Genomic DNA, 14258 nt, shown 5'->3' with positions numbered 1-14258 from the left:
ATATGCTTGAAGCCGAACACATTCAGAAAACCGTTTTCGCTAAATTGTTTGCAGTCAAATACTGCAAACAATACTTTTACAAAAGTATAAAAAAAGAAAAAGTCAAATGTCTTCATTTCGATTTTCTCTTACCCGAGTCTGACCAAAATAAAAAAGTTGAGCTGTTTAGATGTTCGTTACAAAAATGCAATGAGGTTTAGCGTCATTTATAAAACAGACAACTTTATTATATGAGAAAAGTGAAAATAACTGCTGCAAAATTAACAACTACAAGATCACCAATTTTACCAAAACGAAAAAGCACAATTTCTTCTTCTTCAAAAAAAAAACCACCTGTACAAAATGACTGATTGAAACCGGATTCACATTATCGTCTTTTCTGGAAAATATTTCCCCTTCCTCCTGGCCCTCCTCGACCTCGGCCCCTCGCTGCGACTGCAAAGGAAAGACAAACAGTTAGTGGTTTCATCTTATGAGTTTCCCATGAAAAGCATTAACTTGGTTCAGCCACGCGATCAAACAACGATAAACAAGGACATTTAAATGAACGTTATCATCGATCTTTCATTTAGTATTTACATATATATTTAAAAGCAATTGCTTCAATTGTTAACAGCAATAAAATGTGCTAGATGCTCCCAACAAAATAATTTGGGCAACACAAATAAGGTCTAAAAAGCATGTCATTGCAACCACTCAAAAAAAACAAAACAAACCACAGCATAACTGCAGTTATTGTAATGAAATCAAAGACGCCATAAAAGGTCCAACCTTGAGCCTTGAGAATAGCAGCTTTGCCTCTTCCAGCTCCTGCACCTTGGTTTTTGTTTTTCATGCTCTTCAACATGGGGGCGTTTTTCAACATGTCAGGCAGAATGAGGAAGCGGATTTTGCTGCCACGAATGTACACCTGCTCCAGCTGGGACACTCGGCCATCTCGATAGGTCACTGTAATGTTGGACATCTGATTTGAATAAAACATAAGCCACATTAGTTTCATTATTCCTGCAAATGTATACTTAAGATTAAAGTGAACGTTTGGATGACGTGCACACAATACATCAAGAATGAATTGTGATTCAGCAGTACCTGGCAGTTCATGTTATCCTCTGCTTCAATCAGTTTGCCTCTGTACACCTCACCCGTGTTTGTCTCGCAGGTCACAATGTGACCCTCTGCTTCATGCAGGACTTTGATGGGAACACCAATAGACATGTTTTAACCTGAAGACAAAAACAATAATAATTAACACCAAGTTTAGAATAGTCTCTAGTCACACATTACGGAAGCAATACTCAGAATTAAAATTCAGAGAGAATATTGTTTCTTAAGCGTAAGTCACTGAAAAAGAATCGATTCATTAGAACGGTACGGGAATCGGATTACACTGGTTCCGCTTTATTTTCAATGAAACGAATCGGCTCACAAGAATCACTCGTTCAGGAATCATGTTCGGTGCACATTGCATATCCACGCACAAAAAAATCGTGAAAAACATTCCGTTTTTGGTATAAAATGCAGTTACCGTACACTGATTTAAGTAACTAAACTAACTTATATACATGAATATCTATATCGCTCTCAAACGAGTCGAACACAAAAGCCAAGGAAACAATGAATGTCCGGAATGGAGGTTATTCCGCTAAAGCACAGAACAGCACGACCCGTATACTTTAGTAAAAGACAAAATGGTTGACTACAAATATTAGATTTGTTTCATAAAACATTAAAATACCTTGTATCTGTAACAACTCCGTAGAAGACCTCACGGCTGAGCAACGTGAGTATTTGCGGCGTTTTCCCGCTCCCACAATGCAACTGAAAGCAGAAGCCCCGCCCTTTCCTGAAACCCAGTTGTATTTTGGGAGTTGAAGTCCTACTACTAAGTAAAATTCAGGTCAACGTAAACGAGAGTCAGACACCTCCGAATTACACAAGAGGGCAGTATTGAATTGTGGATATTACCCCAAACAATGTCATTCAATTTAATCTTTTAATTAAACGTCAAGTTTTACAAAATCACCAGTCTTTGTCAGTGTGTTACATTAAGTACAGTAAGCATTTATTTCTGCATACAATCTTTATTTCTTTGCACGAAATACATATTTGACACAGTGTTCGTGAATGATTTTATATCATACAGTAGGCTATGCCACATATTAAACAATAAATTGTTAAATTTGCTTTGAGAAGTAATTTGTCTGCTTTTGGCATCAAAGATTCATTGCTCTTGTCTGAGACATTGTGCAAGGCAGCAATAGGCTATACGTTCTAAATTTGTTCTGTCATCCTGTGCTTGATGGACTGATTCTGTATCTATTCTTAGCAATAGTCTTTTCCTCTTTGTCTGTAAATCATGACAGAACAAGAGACCTGTTCAAAATGGGCTGAAGTGACGAGCCAAGACAGGAAGTAGATTACGTCTGCCATTTCTGTTTATTAATTGAAGGTTCCTGTTTTCCCAAAATTAAGGGAAGTGGAAAAACTAATATTGGACTGAAATGGTGGTCGGAGATAGCTTTTATTTAATATACCACGTAAACAGCAAAGTCCTATAAACGTACCTGCCCATGCCGGTATTTAACCTACTAGTATTTATTTTGTTTCAGATGTTACAATATGTTATATAAACATATAATAAAAGAAAATGAAATTATTTTCCTTAAAAACATTATCAAACAGTATCAACAGTCTCTTTCTGTGACCTGAAATTGCCCTTATGAGATTGAACCCGACATTCTGAAGAATTTCACCTGCATCGAATCCACAAAAGAGAGAGAGAAAAAAAAGTCAATTCAACCAATTACAAACAGTGACATAGTGGAACGGGTGGGGATGTGTCTGTTGATTACACAGTAACTCTCAGCAATGTCTTCAAAGCTCATTTTAGCAGCAGAATGAACCTGCCAGCTGCTGCTGATCTATGTGACAAGCTGACAGTCTGTTAGCTTCACTCCCAACTGATTTACACTACAAGCATTCATGATGGAAGGAGATAAATTACTGCGTAAGCCCAGAGATTCGTTTTTGTAAAGAACATCTGTCTCATTAAAAAATGGTGCTCTCAACAAAAAATCAAACCACGCTGACTGACATTCTCAGCTAGAATCAACAAACCACTGGAAGTGCTGGACACATTACCATCATCTTTTGAGCAAAGGAAAGAGCTTCTATTTCTTTCCTTTTTATTGGTGTAATGATTATAATTATATGTAATCTGGTGTAGTTGCCATAATAATAATAAAAACAATAATCAATAATACAATTATTTTGATTGTTACGTTTATTTTATAAGCAACACATTTAAAAAATAACTGCTTTCTGTCAATATATTAAACATAATATATCTATATGTATCAATATTAAATAATATATATGAAGCTATATGTGACAAAGAGATACAATATATAGAGGCAATATTGATCAAGGATATAAAAAACAAAAACATTTTCTCAGAAGTCTAGCTCGCATGTTCCATTTTTATGAATGGTCTCGCTGTTTCTATAAACGGAGAGTTACACATACAGAAATGTCCCACTTGTCAAATACATGCATCCTGTACACAGTGCAGGTTTTTCCCACTCTAGAGCTTTTTAATGAGGAAAAAGAAAGAGTAATGGTCCAGTTTAAGGGATCATCAAATGCCCCTTCATTTGATTTCCCCTGCATTAGGCCGGCTGTTGGCGTCAGCAGTCTCTCTGTAAATACAATCATAGCTGCTGGTCTGTGTCGGAGTCCACGGTTGCGCTCGTATGCATGCGTGTCAGAAGAGGAGATTAAACAGAACTGTCCTACATTCTCAATTTTATGATCCCTAATCATTATGTTGTGTTGTAAATAAATCTAAATCTACACATGATTGCTCATTTGACATGCTACTTGTTTATACTCGTATAATTTGATCATTATAATGAGAATCAAAGTCCACTTTACTCAGTCCACTTGACGTCGCACACAGTTTATGGCTTAATCCAGCCGTTTATTGACATTAATTTAATGAATAATTGATGTCTGCATGTGATTTTTAATCAAGCATATCACTATTCATAAATTCTATTTAGGCAAAAGTCAGTATAGCTTTGTTTTATTTAGTACATTTCTTGAAATATTAGCACATGCTTACAATCAGTACATTATTCAGTTTGGTCATGTTTTAATAGGGCTGCATGAAACAAAATGAAATTGCAAAATGTACGATTATCAAATCGCAAAGGCTACGATTTTATTAAACACATATATTAAATACAAATACGCTGCATGTATAGTTTCAGAGTGAAGCATTCAACTGTGTCCTTTTACGCGCAAATAGCTCATGATCCGGTGGTTGACAGCAAATGCAGAAAACTCCATTTTAGGTAATTCATAACATGCATTTATTATTATTATTATATAGTCATACTGATACGTAATCTCACATTTTTGGCCAAATTTTGCAACCCTACAAACAAGCATAGCATAGGAGTTTTTTTTAATTAAAAATGCATTTTAAATCAGAAAAATTGCAATATGACTTTGTTCCCAAAATCTTGCAGACCTATGTTTTAAAACACTACAGAGGCTCTGGCAGTTGCATGGACTGTACATGTTCTCAGTTTGGACAAACACCTACTAAAAAAGAACAGAAAGATGAAACCTCTTTAAAATGTTCCACACATCAAGGTATTTTATGGCACGGTCATAACAGATTTAGCTGAATTCCCCGGAATATTGATTTAATCCATAATGCCTCTCCCACTTTGACCAGGAAACAATGCTCTTTTAATAAAGCTCCTAGGAAACATATAAGCTTTGGAAATGCTCAACAATGTCAGCAAACAAGTTCTGGAAACACCATCAGGGCCGTTTGACTGTAAAGACGAGTAGGAATTCGTGGAATTTGTGTAGTGAGGGTTCCCACAGGAGTTATGTGATCCTCACATAGTTTTATCTTTCCTGACCCTCGATAGCACTGTAAGTGAAATCACACTCACTAGCAATACAGATCAGTGATAGCTTCGTGAAGACTCAAACAAGCTTCATTCAGGTATTTTCTGAGGAAAAACTCTTGAAGTGCGCGTCATGACACTTCTGCAAGATCGGATGAGTTGCTTGTCCTTATGGGCACCAAACATCTGACATGTACGTTAGTAATAGCGCTGCAGTCTTTTACAGTCATGATTTCTACATGGTCCCTGATGGAGGGAACTTCCTCCCCGGTATGTAATGAGAAAATCTTAGCCGAATTGGCGGGAAAGGAATGCTCCAAAGTTCCATTTAAACTGTATCCTAGGTCTTGGAATTCCGTTTGAGGCTTGTTTTTTGGTGGCATTTGCTTTGCAAATTTGTCACAGCAAACCATGCCAGGAATGGGATTGGCATCCAACACATAGCCATTAGACACTGTACAAGAAGTCTCAATCACACTGACCGTAGCTGAAGAAGCAGCCATGCCTCCGTTGCTGTTACCAGTGACCAGTCTGTTTTCATGCCACAGGAAGTGCTGTCGGATGATCCTTCGGAAAGTGTGTCTGAAATCCCGTATTCGGTAGGCGTATATAAACGGGTTCACTACTGAATTAGCATGTGAAAGCATTATGGCCAGGTACATGACCCAGTCCTGAGGTCGAGTACAAAGTGGACAGAACAGTGTGAAGCAGTTAATAATATGCAAAGGGAGCCAACATACAGCAAAGAGGCCCACGATGATAGCCAGAGATTTGGCCGCGTGGACTTCCCTTTGCAGAGTGGACCGGGATGATGATCCCTCCCTGTGGTCGTGTCCTTGCAAGTGTACTAGTTTCTGCTCCATCTGTCTGAGCTGGCGGCGGGCCGCCATGAAGATCCGTGCATAGATGGCCAGCATGACAAGTAGTGGAATCAAGACGCAGCCGAAAAAGTTGAAGTAAACCATGTAACCCATAGTGACCACCTTTTCGAACAGGCACTCCGTCATACCTTGAGGGCAAGAGCTGTTGTTGCTTGCGGCGATTTGACTGTTCCAGCCTAGCATGGGGGTCAAACCGATGACCACTGAAAGTATCCAGCATATCGCAATGATGCCTTTGGCTCTTCGGCCTGTGACAAGGCCGTTGTACCTTAGCAAGAGAAAACAAAAACAGGCGTGAGACAGCAATTATTGTAGGAATTATGCTATGGAGCGCTATATAGTGATATACATGCAAAGTCTGGTCACATATTACAACTCTATCTTTCTCAAACAATATGTTGATGTTTCCTGAAGTCCATCCTGGCATGGGATGTATTGTTTGTGGGCACACAGAATGTGAATACTGTGCTGTTTTCCCAAATCCACACATGCATGCAATGACTTTGCTCCAGGGAAATGTTCATTGTTTTGGTGTTAAGCTTTGGTAATTGTTGCCAAAGTGCAAAATACCAGGATATGTGCTAATTAGAAGCATATATTTCACCTGTATTGTGATATTCTTAAAATAATACTTGCAGCCTTTGTTTCTGTACGAGTTAACCTTAATCATTTCAGTGATATAATTAGAAAACCATGAGAAGAATTAAACGGTTCAATTAAATCAGGGCTTTTCAGCTGGAAAAGATTAAAAACTTTTTAGAGTAGGCAAAAAATCGATCTAATTATTATTTGGCCTTAACTATTTAAGAACATTACAAAAAACAAACAAAACTGTTGTAATGTATTTCATTCATATTCATAATTTAGCTTCACATTGTCATAAGAACAAACAGTCAGTAATTACTGATGTAACTGCCACTTCTTTAACTCTTAAGCTGCATGAGATTGTGACTTTATGCTTTCGATTCACTAAAAAGTACCGGGTACTAAAAGTTACTAATTCAGGAGACAGACAACATTGGTTGTGCTGTTTGTTTTTTAATCTCTAAAAAAGCCATTCATTCAGGATTATTACAACTACACGTTACTATAATAAATGACAGCTAATTTGCAACTGTTTAAGCATTGGAATACAGCTGTGAAAATTGCACGGCGGTTTTGCATTTCAAACATCCCATCATGCAGACAGCCCTGCTACATGTTTTCTTTGCCAAGGGCAACAGTTGGAAACGGTGGTCAAATGTCAATTGTTTCAAAAATCCTTGGGCTTATATCAGCCCCATCGAGAACAACAGGGCCTGCTTCATTAAACCCAGAGGACTTACAGGGCTCCAGTACTACTGGTACCTCATTCACACGCCCACAGAGACTGGAAACCGGCAGACCTTATGTAATCAACACCTGCCGGGGCTTTTGCTGTCACTGCTGTTCTCTTACAATGCTTCGAGCGGCTCAATCTACACCATGAGCAAAAATGTGCATCACACCCTGTATCCTTGCGGGTGGCAAAGTCCCACACATCACAGCTACTGAAAAGTGTGCCTGAGAGCTGCTGCGCCAGAGCATTTAAGAATAACCATTAATGCAAAATGTCCCACATTAAAGACTCTACACTGGTTGCCTTTACATCTTAAGTTAATTATGTTTAAAGAAGCTTTTTTTGATAAATATCAACTGGACTGACATATAATTAGCAGTAAGTATAGCTTTTCTGTTGTGTATTGTATCACTAAGTAAAGAGTGCATATACTACACTACATACTTGGTAAAAAAACCAAAAACAAAACTAAGTATTAAACTCCCACAATATTTGTGCTAAAGACAATGAATGACAGCACAAATCGTGCAGCTTATTATGCAGAGGTGAGCAGTTATTTTTTTAAGGTATCAGACCCATGATTTACAACAAACGGACAATATAATGGCTAAAAATTCTCTAGGCTTAGACTAAAAGATGGACCCAAGTCAAATTAAGACGGATTTAAACGGTTTGTAACAAGATAGACAAACAGACAGACAGATAGACAGATAGATAGTTTTCTTGCTTCTTTGTATGTCACTGTATAACAGCATGGTGCCAAATTAAGTAGTATTGATTATTGATTTGACTCTTCTGAAAGGAGCTACTCCTAAAACATTAGTCAACAGTGTGAAGCTGCATGACTCCTATTTACTGAAAGAATCCCCTCACTGCTAGCAAGTGAAAAGAGAGAAAGAGTGATTGAAGGGAAAATTACATGTATCTTAGGGAATTGCAGTTCATGTTGTGCTCATTATCAACTCAATATCAAGAGAAAGGCAGAGGGAGTCACACAGACTAGGAGCCTTTAACCTACAAAATAAATACAGATTAGGTAATAATATTTCTGCAAACAAAAAAAATATCTGACTAAATACACATGTAAACACACACAAACACATGAATATAGACAATGGGACAATTTGATATTTCTTCTGCGAAGCGTGAAACTAGATTTTTTGAACAATTTTTTCCATGCATTGAAGGCCAATGGGGTCAAAACATATACTGTACTTTGCATTTTGACTTTTCAACTATTTATGTTTTGCGTTTAGTGTAAATTCTGCAGCACCAGATAATATTAAAACTGTATTCAAAAAGTGTTTCTGCTATCATTTGAACTGTTTGATCTTTAATACAAGTTTTGATAAGTATTTACCATTAATTATAACCAATTGCGAATGTTCTACTAATGCAAATAAAGGAAATTATATCTTTATGTTCCTGCTATGAGGCGACTGTAAGTTCAAGCAATCATGTGATCAGTAATCTTCTTAACAAAAGCAAGCCTTCAACTGTTACCTGAAACTCACAACAGGACCATTCACTCACCTCAATGGGATCTTGATGGCGATGTACCGATCCACAGCAATGGCCAACAAACTGAAGATGGAGCTCTGCGTGAGGACCAGCACGAAGCAGGCAATGAAAAGGCACCCATGAAAATGGCTACAGAAGCCCGTGCTGATGGTGACGGCGAATGGGATGGCCAGGAGTCCCACCGCGATGTCCGCCACAGCCAGCGACACCACAAAGAAGTTTGTGATGCTCTGGAGGTTACTGTTGAGACAGACGGCCCAGCACACCAGAACATTCCCCGCCACGGCCAAAACCGCAATCAGGAGCTCAAGAACAATGTAGACGAGCGAAGACATGGTGCCATCAACCGGTGTGAAAGGACATCCTCAGAGACACACATAGTTGTGCTCCCCGATAATTGCTCGGTGGGACTTCTCTCTGTCACTCAATGGCTCAGGCAATAGGTGTGAGGACTAGCCAATCCCACCATTCCTCTTGAATGAATGATATCTCGTTTTAATGGAAAGAGGGGATAGAAATAACCTGGTATCAGCTGCTAACCCACTCTGGAGGTCACTGAGTTGACTGCAGGGTCAGTGGAGGCAGCCGTCTGTAAATCGTGATTTACCCGATCACCAGCGTGTCCCTTAGGTCCAGCTCAGTCTTTCATTGAAAGTCTTAAAGGAAACAGCTACTGGACTGCATATGAAGCAGTTCTGGAAAACCTTCACTGGGACTTCTTACCCTGGAGAAAAAAAATCATATTCCACAATAAAAGACACAGTCTAGGAGCCTTTGACCTCTTATCAAAACATGCAAACTACAAATAATATTTCTGCAAACACATAACATTTGATTAAATACACATGTAAATACACAAACACACATGCACACAACAAAAAACAATCATATTGCACAATAAAAGATTGTGGGCCACAAAAGCAGTTTATCTCCCTAACAGGAGGTCTCCATCAAAAGACAATCAAAATCCAACAAAAAGCTTTTATTTTAAGAAAAACACCACAAATACTAATGAAATATTTGTGCATGCCTGCTATTTATCACAAGACCAGGGCCAGCACTTCCTTCACTGGTTTCTAGGATGTGTACAGTTGAACTTCGCAAAGCCTTTGCTATGATTGACTTAGAATTGTGAACAAGTATTCTTTTGTACCCATTCATGTGATTCTGCTTGCATGTTTCACTGACTTTCACTTTTTACATGAAACGGATCAGTTTCTTCTTTGTTGTTGAAACTGTCTCTTATGCTCACCGAGGCATTTATTTGATTTAAAATACAATAAAAATAATTTTACATTTAAAAAACATTTTTTCCTGTGATGACAAAGCTGAATTTTCAGTTATTTTTTCAGTGTCATACGATCCTTCAGAAAAATGCGGATTTAATGCTTTAGAAGCATTTCCTTTTTTTTTACTTATTTTGTGAAATTTTAAACGTGTTTACTTACACAATAGTGTACGTTTCATCTCTACTTTTTTTAGCATTTGATAATGCTCAGACTGAACTGTTCAGGTTTGACAAACAAAAAACAAACAACAACCACAAAAAAACCCGAATCATCTAAAAAATTCTGTTTGTATGTGTAATTAAATCAGTCTTGTAATCCGCTGACTCTTTAGGGTCATTTATTGTGGTTTTGTGTAGACCTATCTAGAATAAATTGACTGCAGCATGCCTACCATGGTAGACCACATTATCTTTTTTTTTTTTTAGATATTTGTTATCTTTTAGCTCCAGTCTGTTTGATCAGGCACAAAAAAATGTGATGATTAAAGTCATAGTCACTCTTTGCTTTAGTGTTACTGTTTGCTTTTTATAGCACAGCATGACTTTTGTATGGCTGTTGACTCCCTCAAGTGATATAATGACAAACTGTTTCCGAAGCACAGGTTTGGCATGTTGGTTTTAACAACTTTTGCATTAGCATGCATCGGTTTAAAAAATACTTCCTGTGACAGGGTACTTTCCATCACCGGTTAAACCATTATGAGGTACTACAGGTATTTCTATAACTATATGATTTCCAGACTAAAAAGCATATACAAAGTCTCTCACTAGTCACATCATGCACGTCTGTATTTAAAAAAAAAAAGGGTGGGAGAGCAGAAATACTGTATCTGACAGCTGCTCAGCGAGCATGTTCTGAGAGGAAATGACGCTTAGGGTTTGGGGACTATGATAAGCATGTACTGCATGCCTATCTGTCATTCAAAAAGCATGCTTAACAGTTATCTTGCTAAACGTAATGTAACTCTATTATAGTCACGATGCATGTTTCCAGGTAACTACATCGCATTTCAATAACATCACAGGGTAGACGAAAACAGTGCTGATTAAAAAAAAACATTTTCTTAAGAAAAATGTGACACTTTCAGAAGAATGTTGGAAAATTACGCAACAGAGAAACATGAGTGACAATTCAATTTTGTGACAATTCAGCCAACCATACCTAGCACATAATAAAGTGGTTATTACTCGCTTAACAACTTTGCATTTATTGGCAAACAACAAACAAAGATGCTTTATATAGGCTGGCTTGCAAATTACATCAGTTTTCTCTATCATTCTGTATGTGGATTTTATAGTAGCCTTTTATGAAATATTTAAATATGAATTAAAATCTTTAGGAATTGTATTTATCTATAATATAAGGTGTTACAAACTTACAAATAATTTATATATAAATTAAACAATTATATATATATATATATATATATATATATATATATATATATATATATATATATATATAATACGCTGTTTTCATCGATAAAAGTAGATCATACAAGTGCATGAATAGCATAATGCTTTTTTATGAAATAAAATGAGAAAACATCTTAAAATTGTGTTCAGATGGAAGTATGCTATTACATCACATGAATATGTCACATTTCTGGAGACCGCTGTGACTGCTTGTCACGTGAACTACTTATGACCACTGTAACAAATATAGAGTAAAATCAGAAAAGGTCAGCAAAATAGTGACATCAATTAATAAAAACGATGAATTTATACATTTGAACGCGCAAAAAAAATACAGTCTCACTCTTACTAACTCACAAAGTTACAAAAGGCTGACAAAGTTCAACTTTACGAGTAAACGTATATATTTACTAAGTGTTTATAATGTGAAAACGGTGCTGTTACTCACTTCAGCTGCTTACAGGCGTGTTTTCGACGCGCACCTGAGTTGAACGCGTCTCCGAAGGCATTCTGTCATCTCTGAACGACCAACCGCGAAACCGAATACAAAGACATGAGTGCAGACCAAACCATCCCGCACGTTTTTATCGCCCCGTGTTTGGTGAAGGAAACGGCGGGGTGAATCACCGCTTCTCTCTGCTCCGCGGAGAACAAGTGCGCGCGCTTTCTGTTTGCGCTGTGAGCGAAAGACAGACGCGTCTGATTGGTTTTCTCGGTTTGATCTATTCGAGCTATGCAAAGCACATTAAACACCACGTTTCCCTCCCTACAAGACCCTTGTGGGTGGCAACTTCTTCGTCATGCTGTCACACCGTCATTCTTCACGGTGCTTGCAGTTACGATAAAAGTTAAGATGGATTAGCCAGTGCGCTATCATAAATAAATAAGTTTAATAATAAAAAAAAGAAAAGAAATGGGATGAACAGAAAACAAAGCATACATAGCCTAAATAAATAAAGACATAACGGCCTGTTTAAATAACTATAGTAATAAATTACAATTACTATTTATTTAAAAGAAAACAAAAACAAACAAACAAAAAACAAAGTAGTGGTCTTAAATTTAAGGACATTTTTGTTAACCTTAAAAAACGCCAACTCTTTCTCTCTCAAAGAAAAACAAAGAATAAATAAAATAGACATAAAGGAAAAATAAAATAACAATAAATAACCTAGAAACATAGCCTAGGCTATCCTATAAAATAGATGAATGTCAAAATGAATAAATGAACGGATGAATGAATCCACTTACCACTGGTATTATACAACAACAACGATAATAATAACACAATATATAATAATAAAATAAGAATACAAAATAGTAAATAGTAAAATAATTAAGTGAATGTGATATGTGAGATTTTTTGAAGTCTTAATTTAGTCTTTTGAGGTGATCGCGAAGATAATCGAATATTGTTTTAATATTTTTGATCCGATACGACCAACTATAGAATAACTTAAAAGGACACAGCCATCAGAAGTGTACAGCAATAATACTACATAAAGAACTACGTTTCATCCGGGGAATTTAGTAACCCTAGGTTGAAAGCACAATGGGTGATGTAAACGTATACGTGAGAATAAGGAAGTGAGAGACTTGATGGGTACCGTGAGGTTGTGTGGTTTCTCACGTACCGCCGAAACATCCTGCTTCACCTCAGGGCCACATGAAGATAAATGTATGCAATCAGCAAACCAGAGGCTGAGGTCCACCCACCAAGGACTTCATTAAAGCACGCGGCACACACTGCAATGACATTTCTTAATGCTTTGGATCTAATACATAAGCCCGAGACTTTTTTTTTGTGTGGCCCTTCAGTAAATCAAATCACTGCCTCCAGCACGCTCACCTTTTACTACGGCCTTGTTTATGCAGAAAGCCTTCGGCACAAATATAGACACTAACCTCAGAGTGCCAGACACAATCGGTGTGAAAATGAAATGTTATTTTAGTAGTAGGAGGAAGTTCTTGAGTGCAGCTGTTTAAATAGACCTTTTCGGCTGGCTGGCCCACTTCTTTCTTTCCTCGTACAAGAGAAGGGGTAGTTTAGATTCCTTTTTTCCATTTCTGATTCTTCCCAGAAGCGCCATGCACGACTTACAGGAAAGGTTCAAATAAAAAAAAAAAAGGGAGAAAGAAAGAATAATAAACGATATTACTCATGCTCATGTGCACTTGGATTAAACTGCTACCAGGTTCATTTAAAACAATGGCGCTGTATCGCGTCTGAACACAAAAGTATCATTTTGGGCCCAGAAGGACAAATCTGCTCAATCCTAGCAGAAATGTGCTGAATTTATGTAGTCTACCGTAAAAGTAATTGTTTACAGATGCCAGGAATGACCCCAAGGACCAAGAAGAAGTCAATACATCAATATATCAGTGTTTAAATAAACATGAGCGATATTAGGGAAGAAAATAAATTGAGAGGGGTGTTACAGGCAGAGTTCATTTTTTATTATTTAAATACTATTGTAGTATTTAGGCTACTTGTAATTTAAATCAGCTTTTATTTTTATATATATATATGTGACCCTGGACCACAAAACCAGTCATAAGGGTCATTTTTTAATTGAGATATATCATATATATATATATATATATATCATCAACAATCTTTCCATCGATGTACGATTTGTTCGGACATAGGACAATATTTGGCTGAAATACAACAAATCTGGAATTCGAGGGTAAAAAAAAAAAAAAATTGTGCAAATAAAGTTCTTAGCAATGCATATTACTAATAAACTTTTTTAAAGATCAAGCATTTATTTAATTTCTTCATTTATTATTTTTTAAATAATAGTTATTAGTTTTTCATGCATATATTATATATAGCTTTAAATAAATTTTTATTCCCGTTCTAATAAAAGTATTTAACTTAGTTGCCAAGGGACATTTCTTTAAGT

General features: G+C 36.9%; 2 protein-coding genes across 2 annotated transcripts; both read right to left on the bottom strand.

Moving 5' to 3' along the window:
* Positions 1-202: 202 nt before the first annotated feature.
* Positions 203-1847, bottom strand: snrpd3l (small nuclear ribonucleoprotein D3 polypeptide, like). Its single transcript, XM_043221741.1, has 4 exons — positions 1736-1847; positions 1090-1223; positions 772-964; positions 203-435 (listed from the first exon to the last, which is right to left on the bottom strand). Exons 2-4 carry the CDS (start codon positions 1213-1215, stop codon positions 368-370), a joined length of 387 nt encoding a protein of 128 aa, XP_043077676.1. The 5' UTR covers positions 1216-1223; positions 1736-1847; the 3' UTR covers positions 203-367.
* A 2282-nt stretch (positions 1848-4129) lies between these two features.
* adora2ab (adenosine A2a receptor b) lies at positions 4130-12100 on the bottom strand. Its single transcript, XM_043222017.1, has 3 exons — positions 11798-12100; positions 8658-9369; positions 4130-6074 (listed from the first exon to the last, which is right to left on the bottom strand). The coding sequence occupies exons 2-3, from the start codon at positions 8978-8980 to the stop codon at positions 5057-5059; spliced, it is 1341 nt and encodes a 446-aa protein (XP_043077952.1). The 5' UTR covers positions 8981-9369; positions 11798-12100; the 3' UTR covers positions 4130-5056.
* Positions 12101-14258: the final 2158 nt, after the last annotated feature.

The sequence above is a fragment of the Puntigrus tetrazona genome, chromosome 21 (genome assembly GCF_018831695.1).
Source record: "Puntigrus tetrazona isolate hp1 chromosome 21, ASM1883169v1, whole genome shotgun sequence".
NCBI lineage: Eukaryota > Metazoa > Chordata > Actinopteri > Cypriniformes > Cyprinidae > Puntigrus > Puntigrus tetrazona.
Note: the sequence above shows the minus strand (reverse complement) of the source record. Positions and strands in the feature narration are given on the sequence as shown.

Bases quoted from the DNA above. Each gene is read 5' to 3' on its own strand.
- snrpd3l (XM_043221741.1), bottom strand. From the start codon at position 1,215: ATGTCTATTGGTGTTCCCATCAAAGTCCTGCATGAAGCAGAGGGTCAC. The intron at 965-1,089 runs GTACTGCTGAAT...TATTCAAATCAG, and splicing joins AGGATAACATGAACTGCCAG to ATGTCCAACATTACAGTGAC. The intron at 436-771 runs GTTGGACCTTTT...TTTCCTTTGCAG, and splicing joins TGCTATTCTCAAGGCTCAAG to TCGCAGCGAGGGGCCGAGGT.
- adora2ab (XM_043222017.1), bottom strand. From the start codon at position 8,980: ATGTCTTCGCTCGTCTACATTGTTCTTGAGCTCCTGATTGCGGTTTTG. The intron at 6,075-8,657 runs GTGAGTGAATGG...TCTCTTGCTAAG, and splicing joins GCCATCAAGATCCCATTGAG to GTACAACGGCCTTGTCACAG.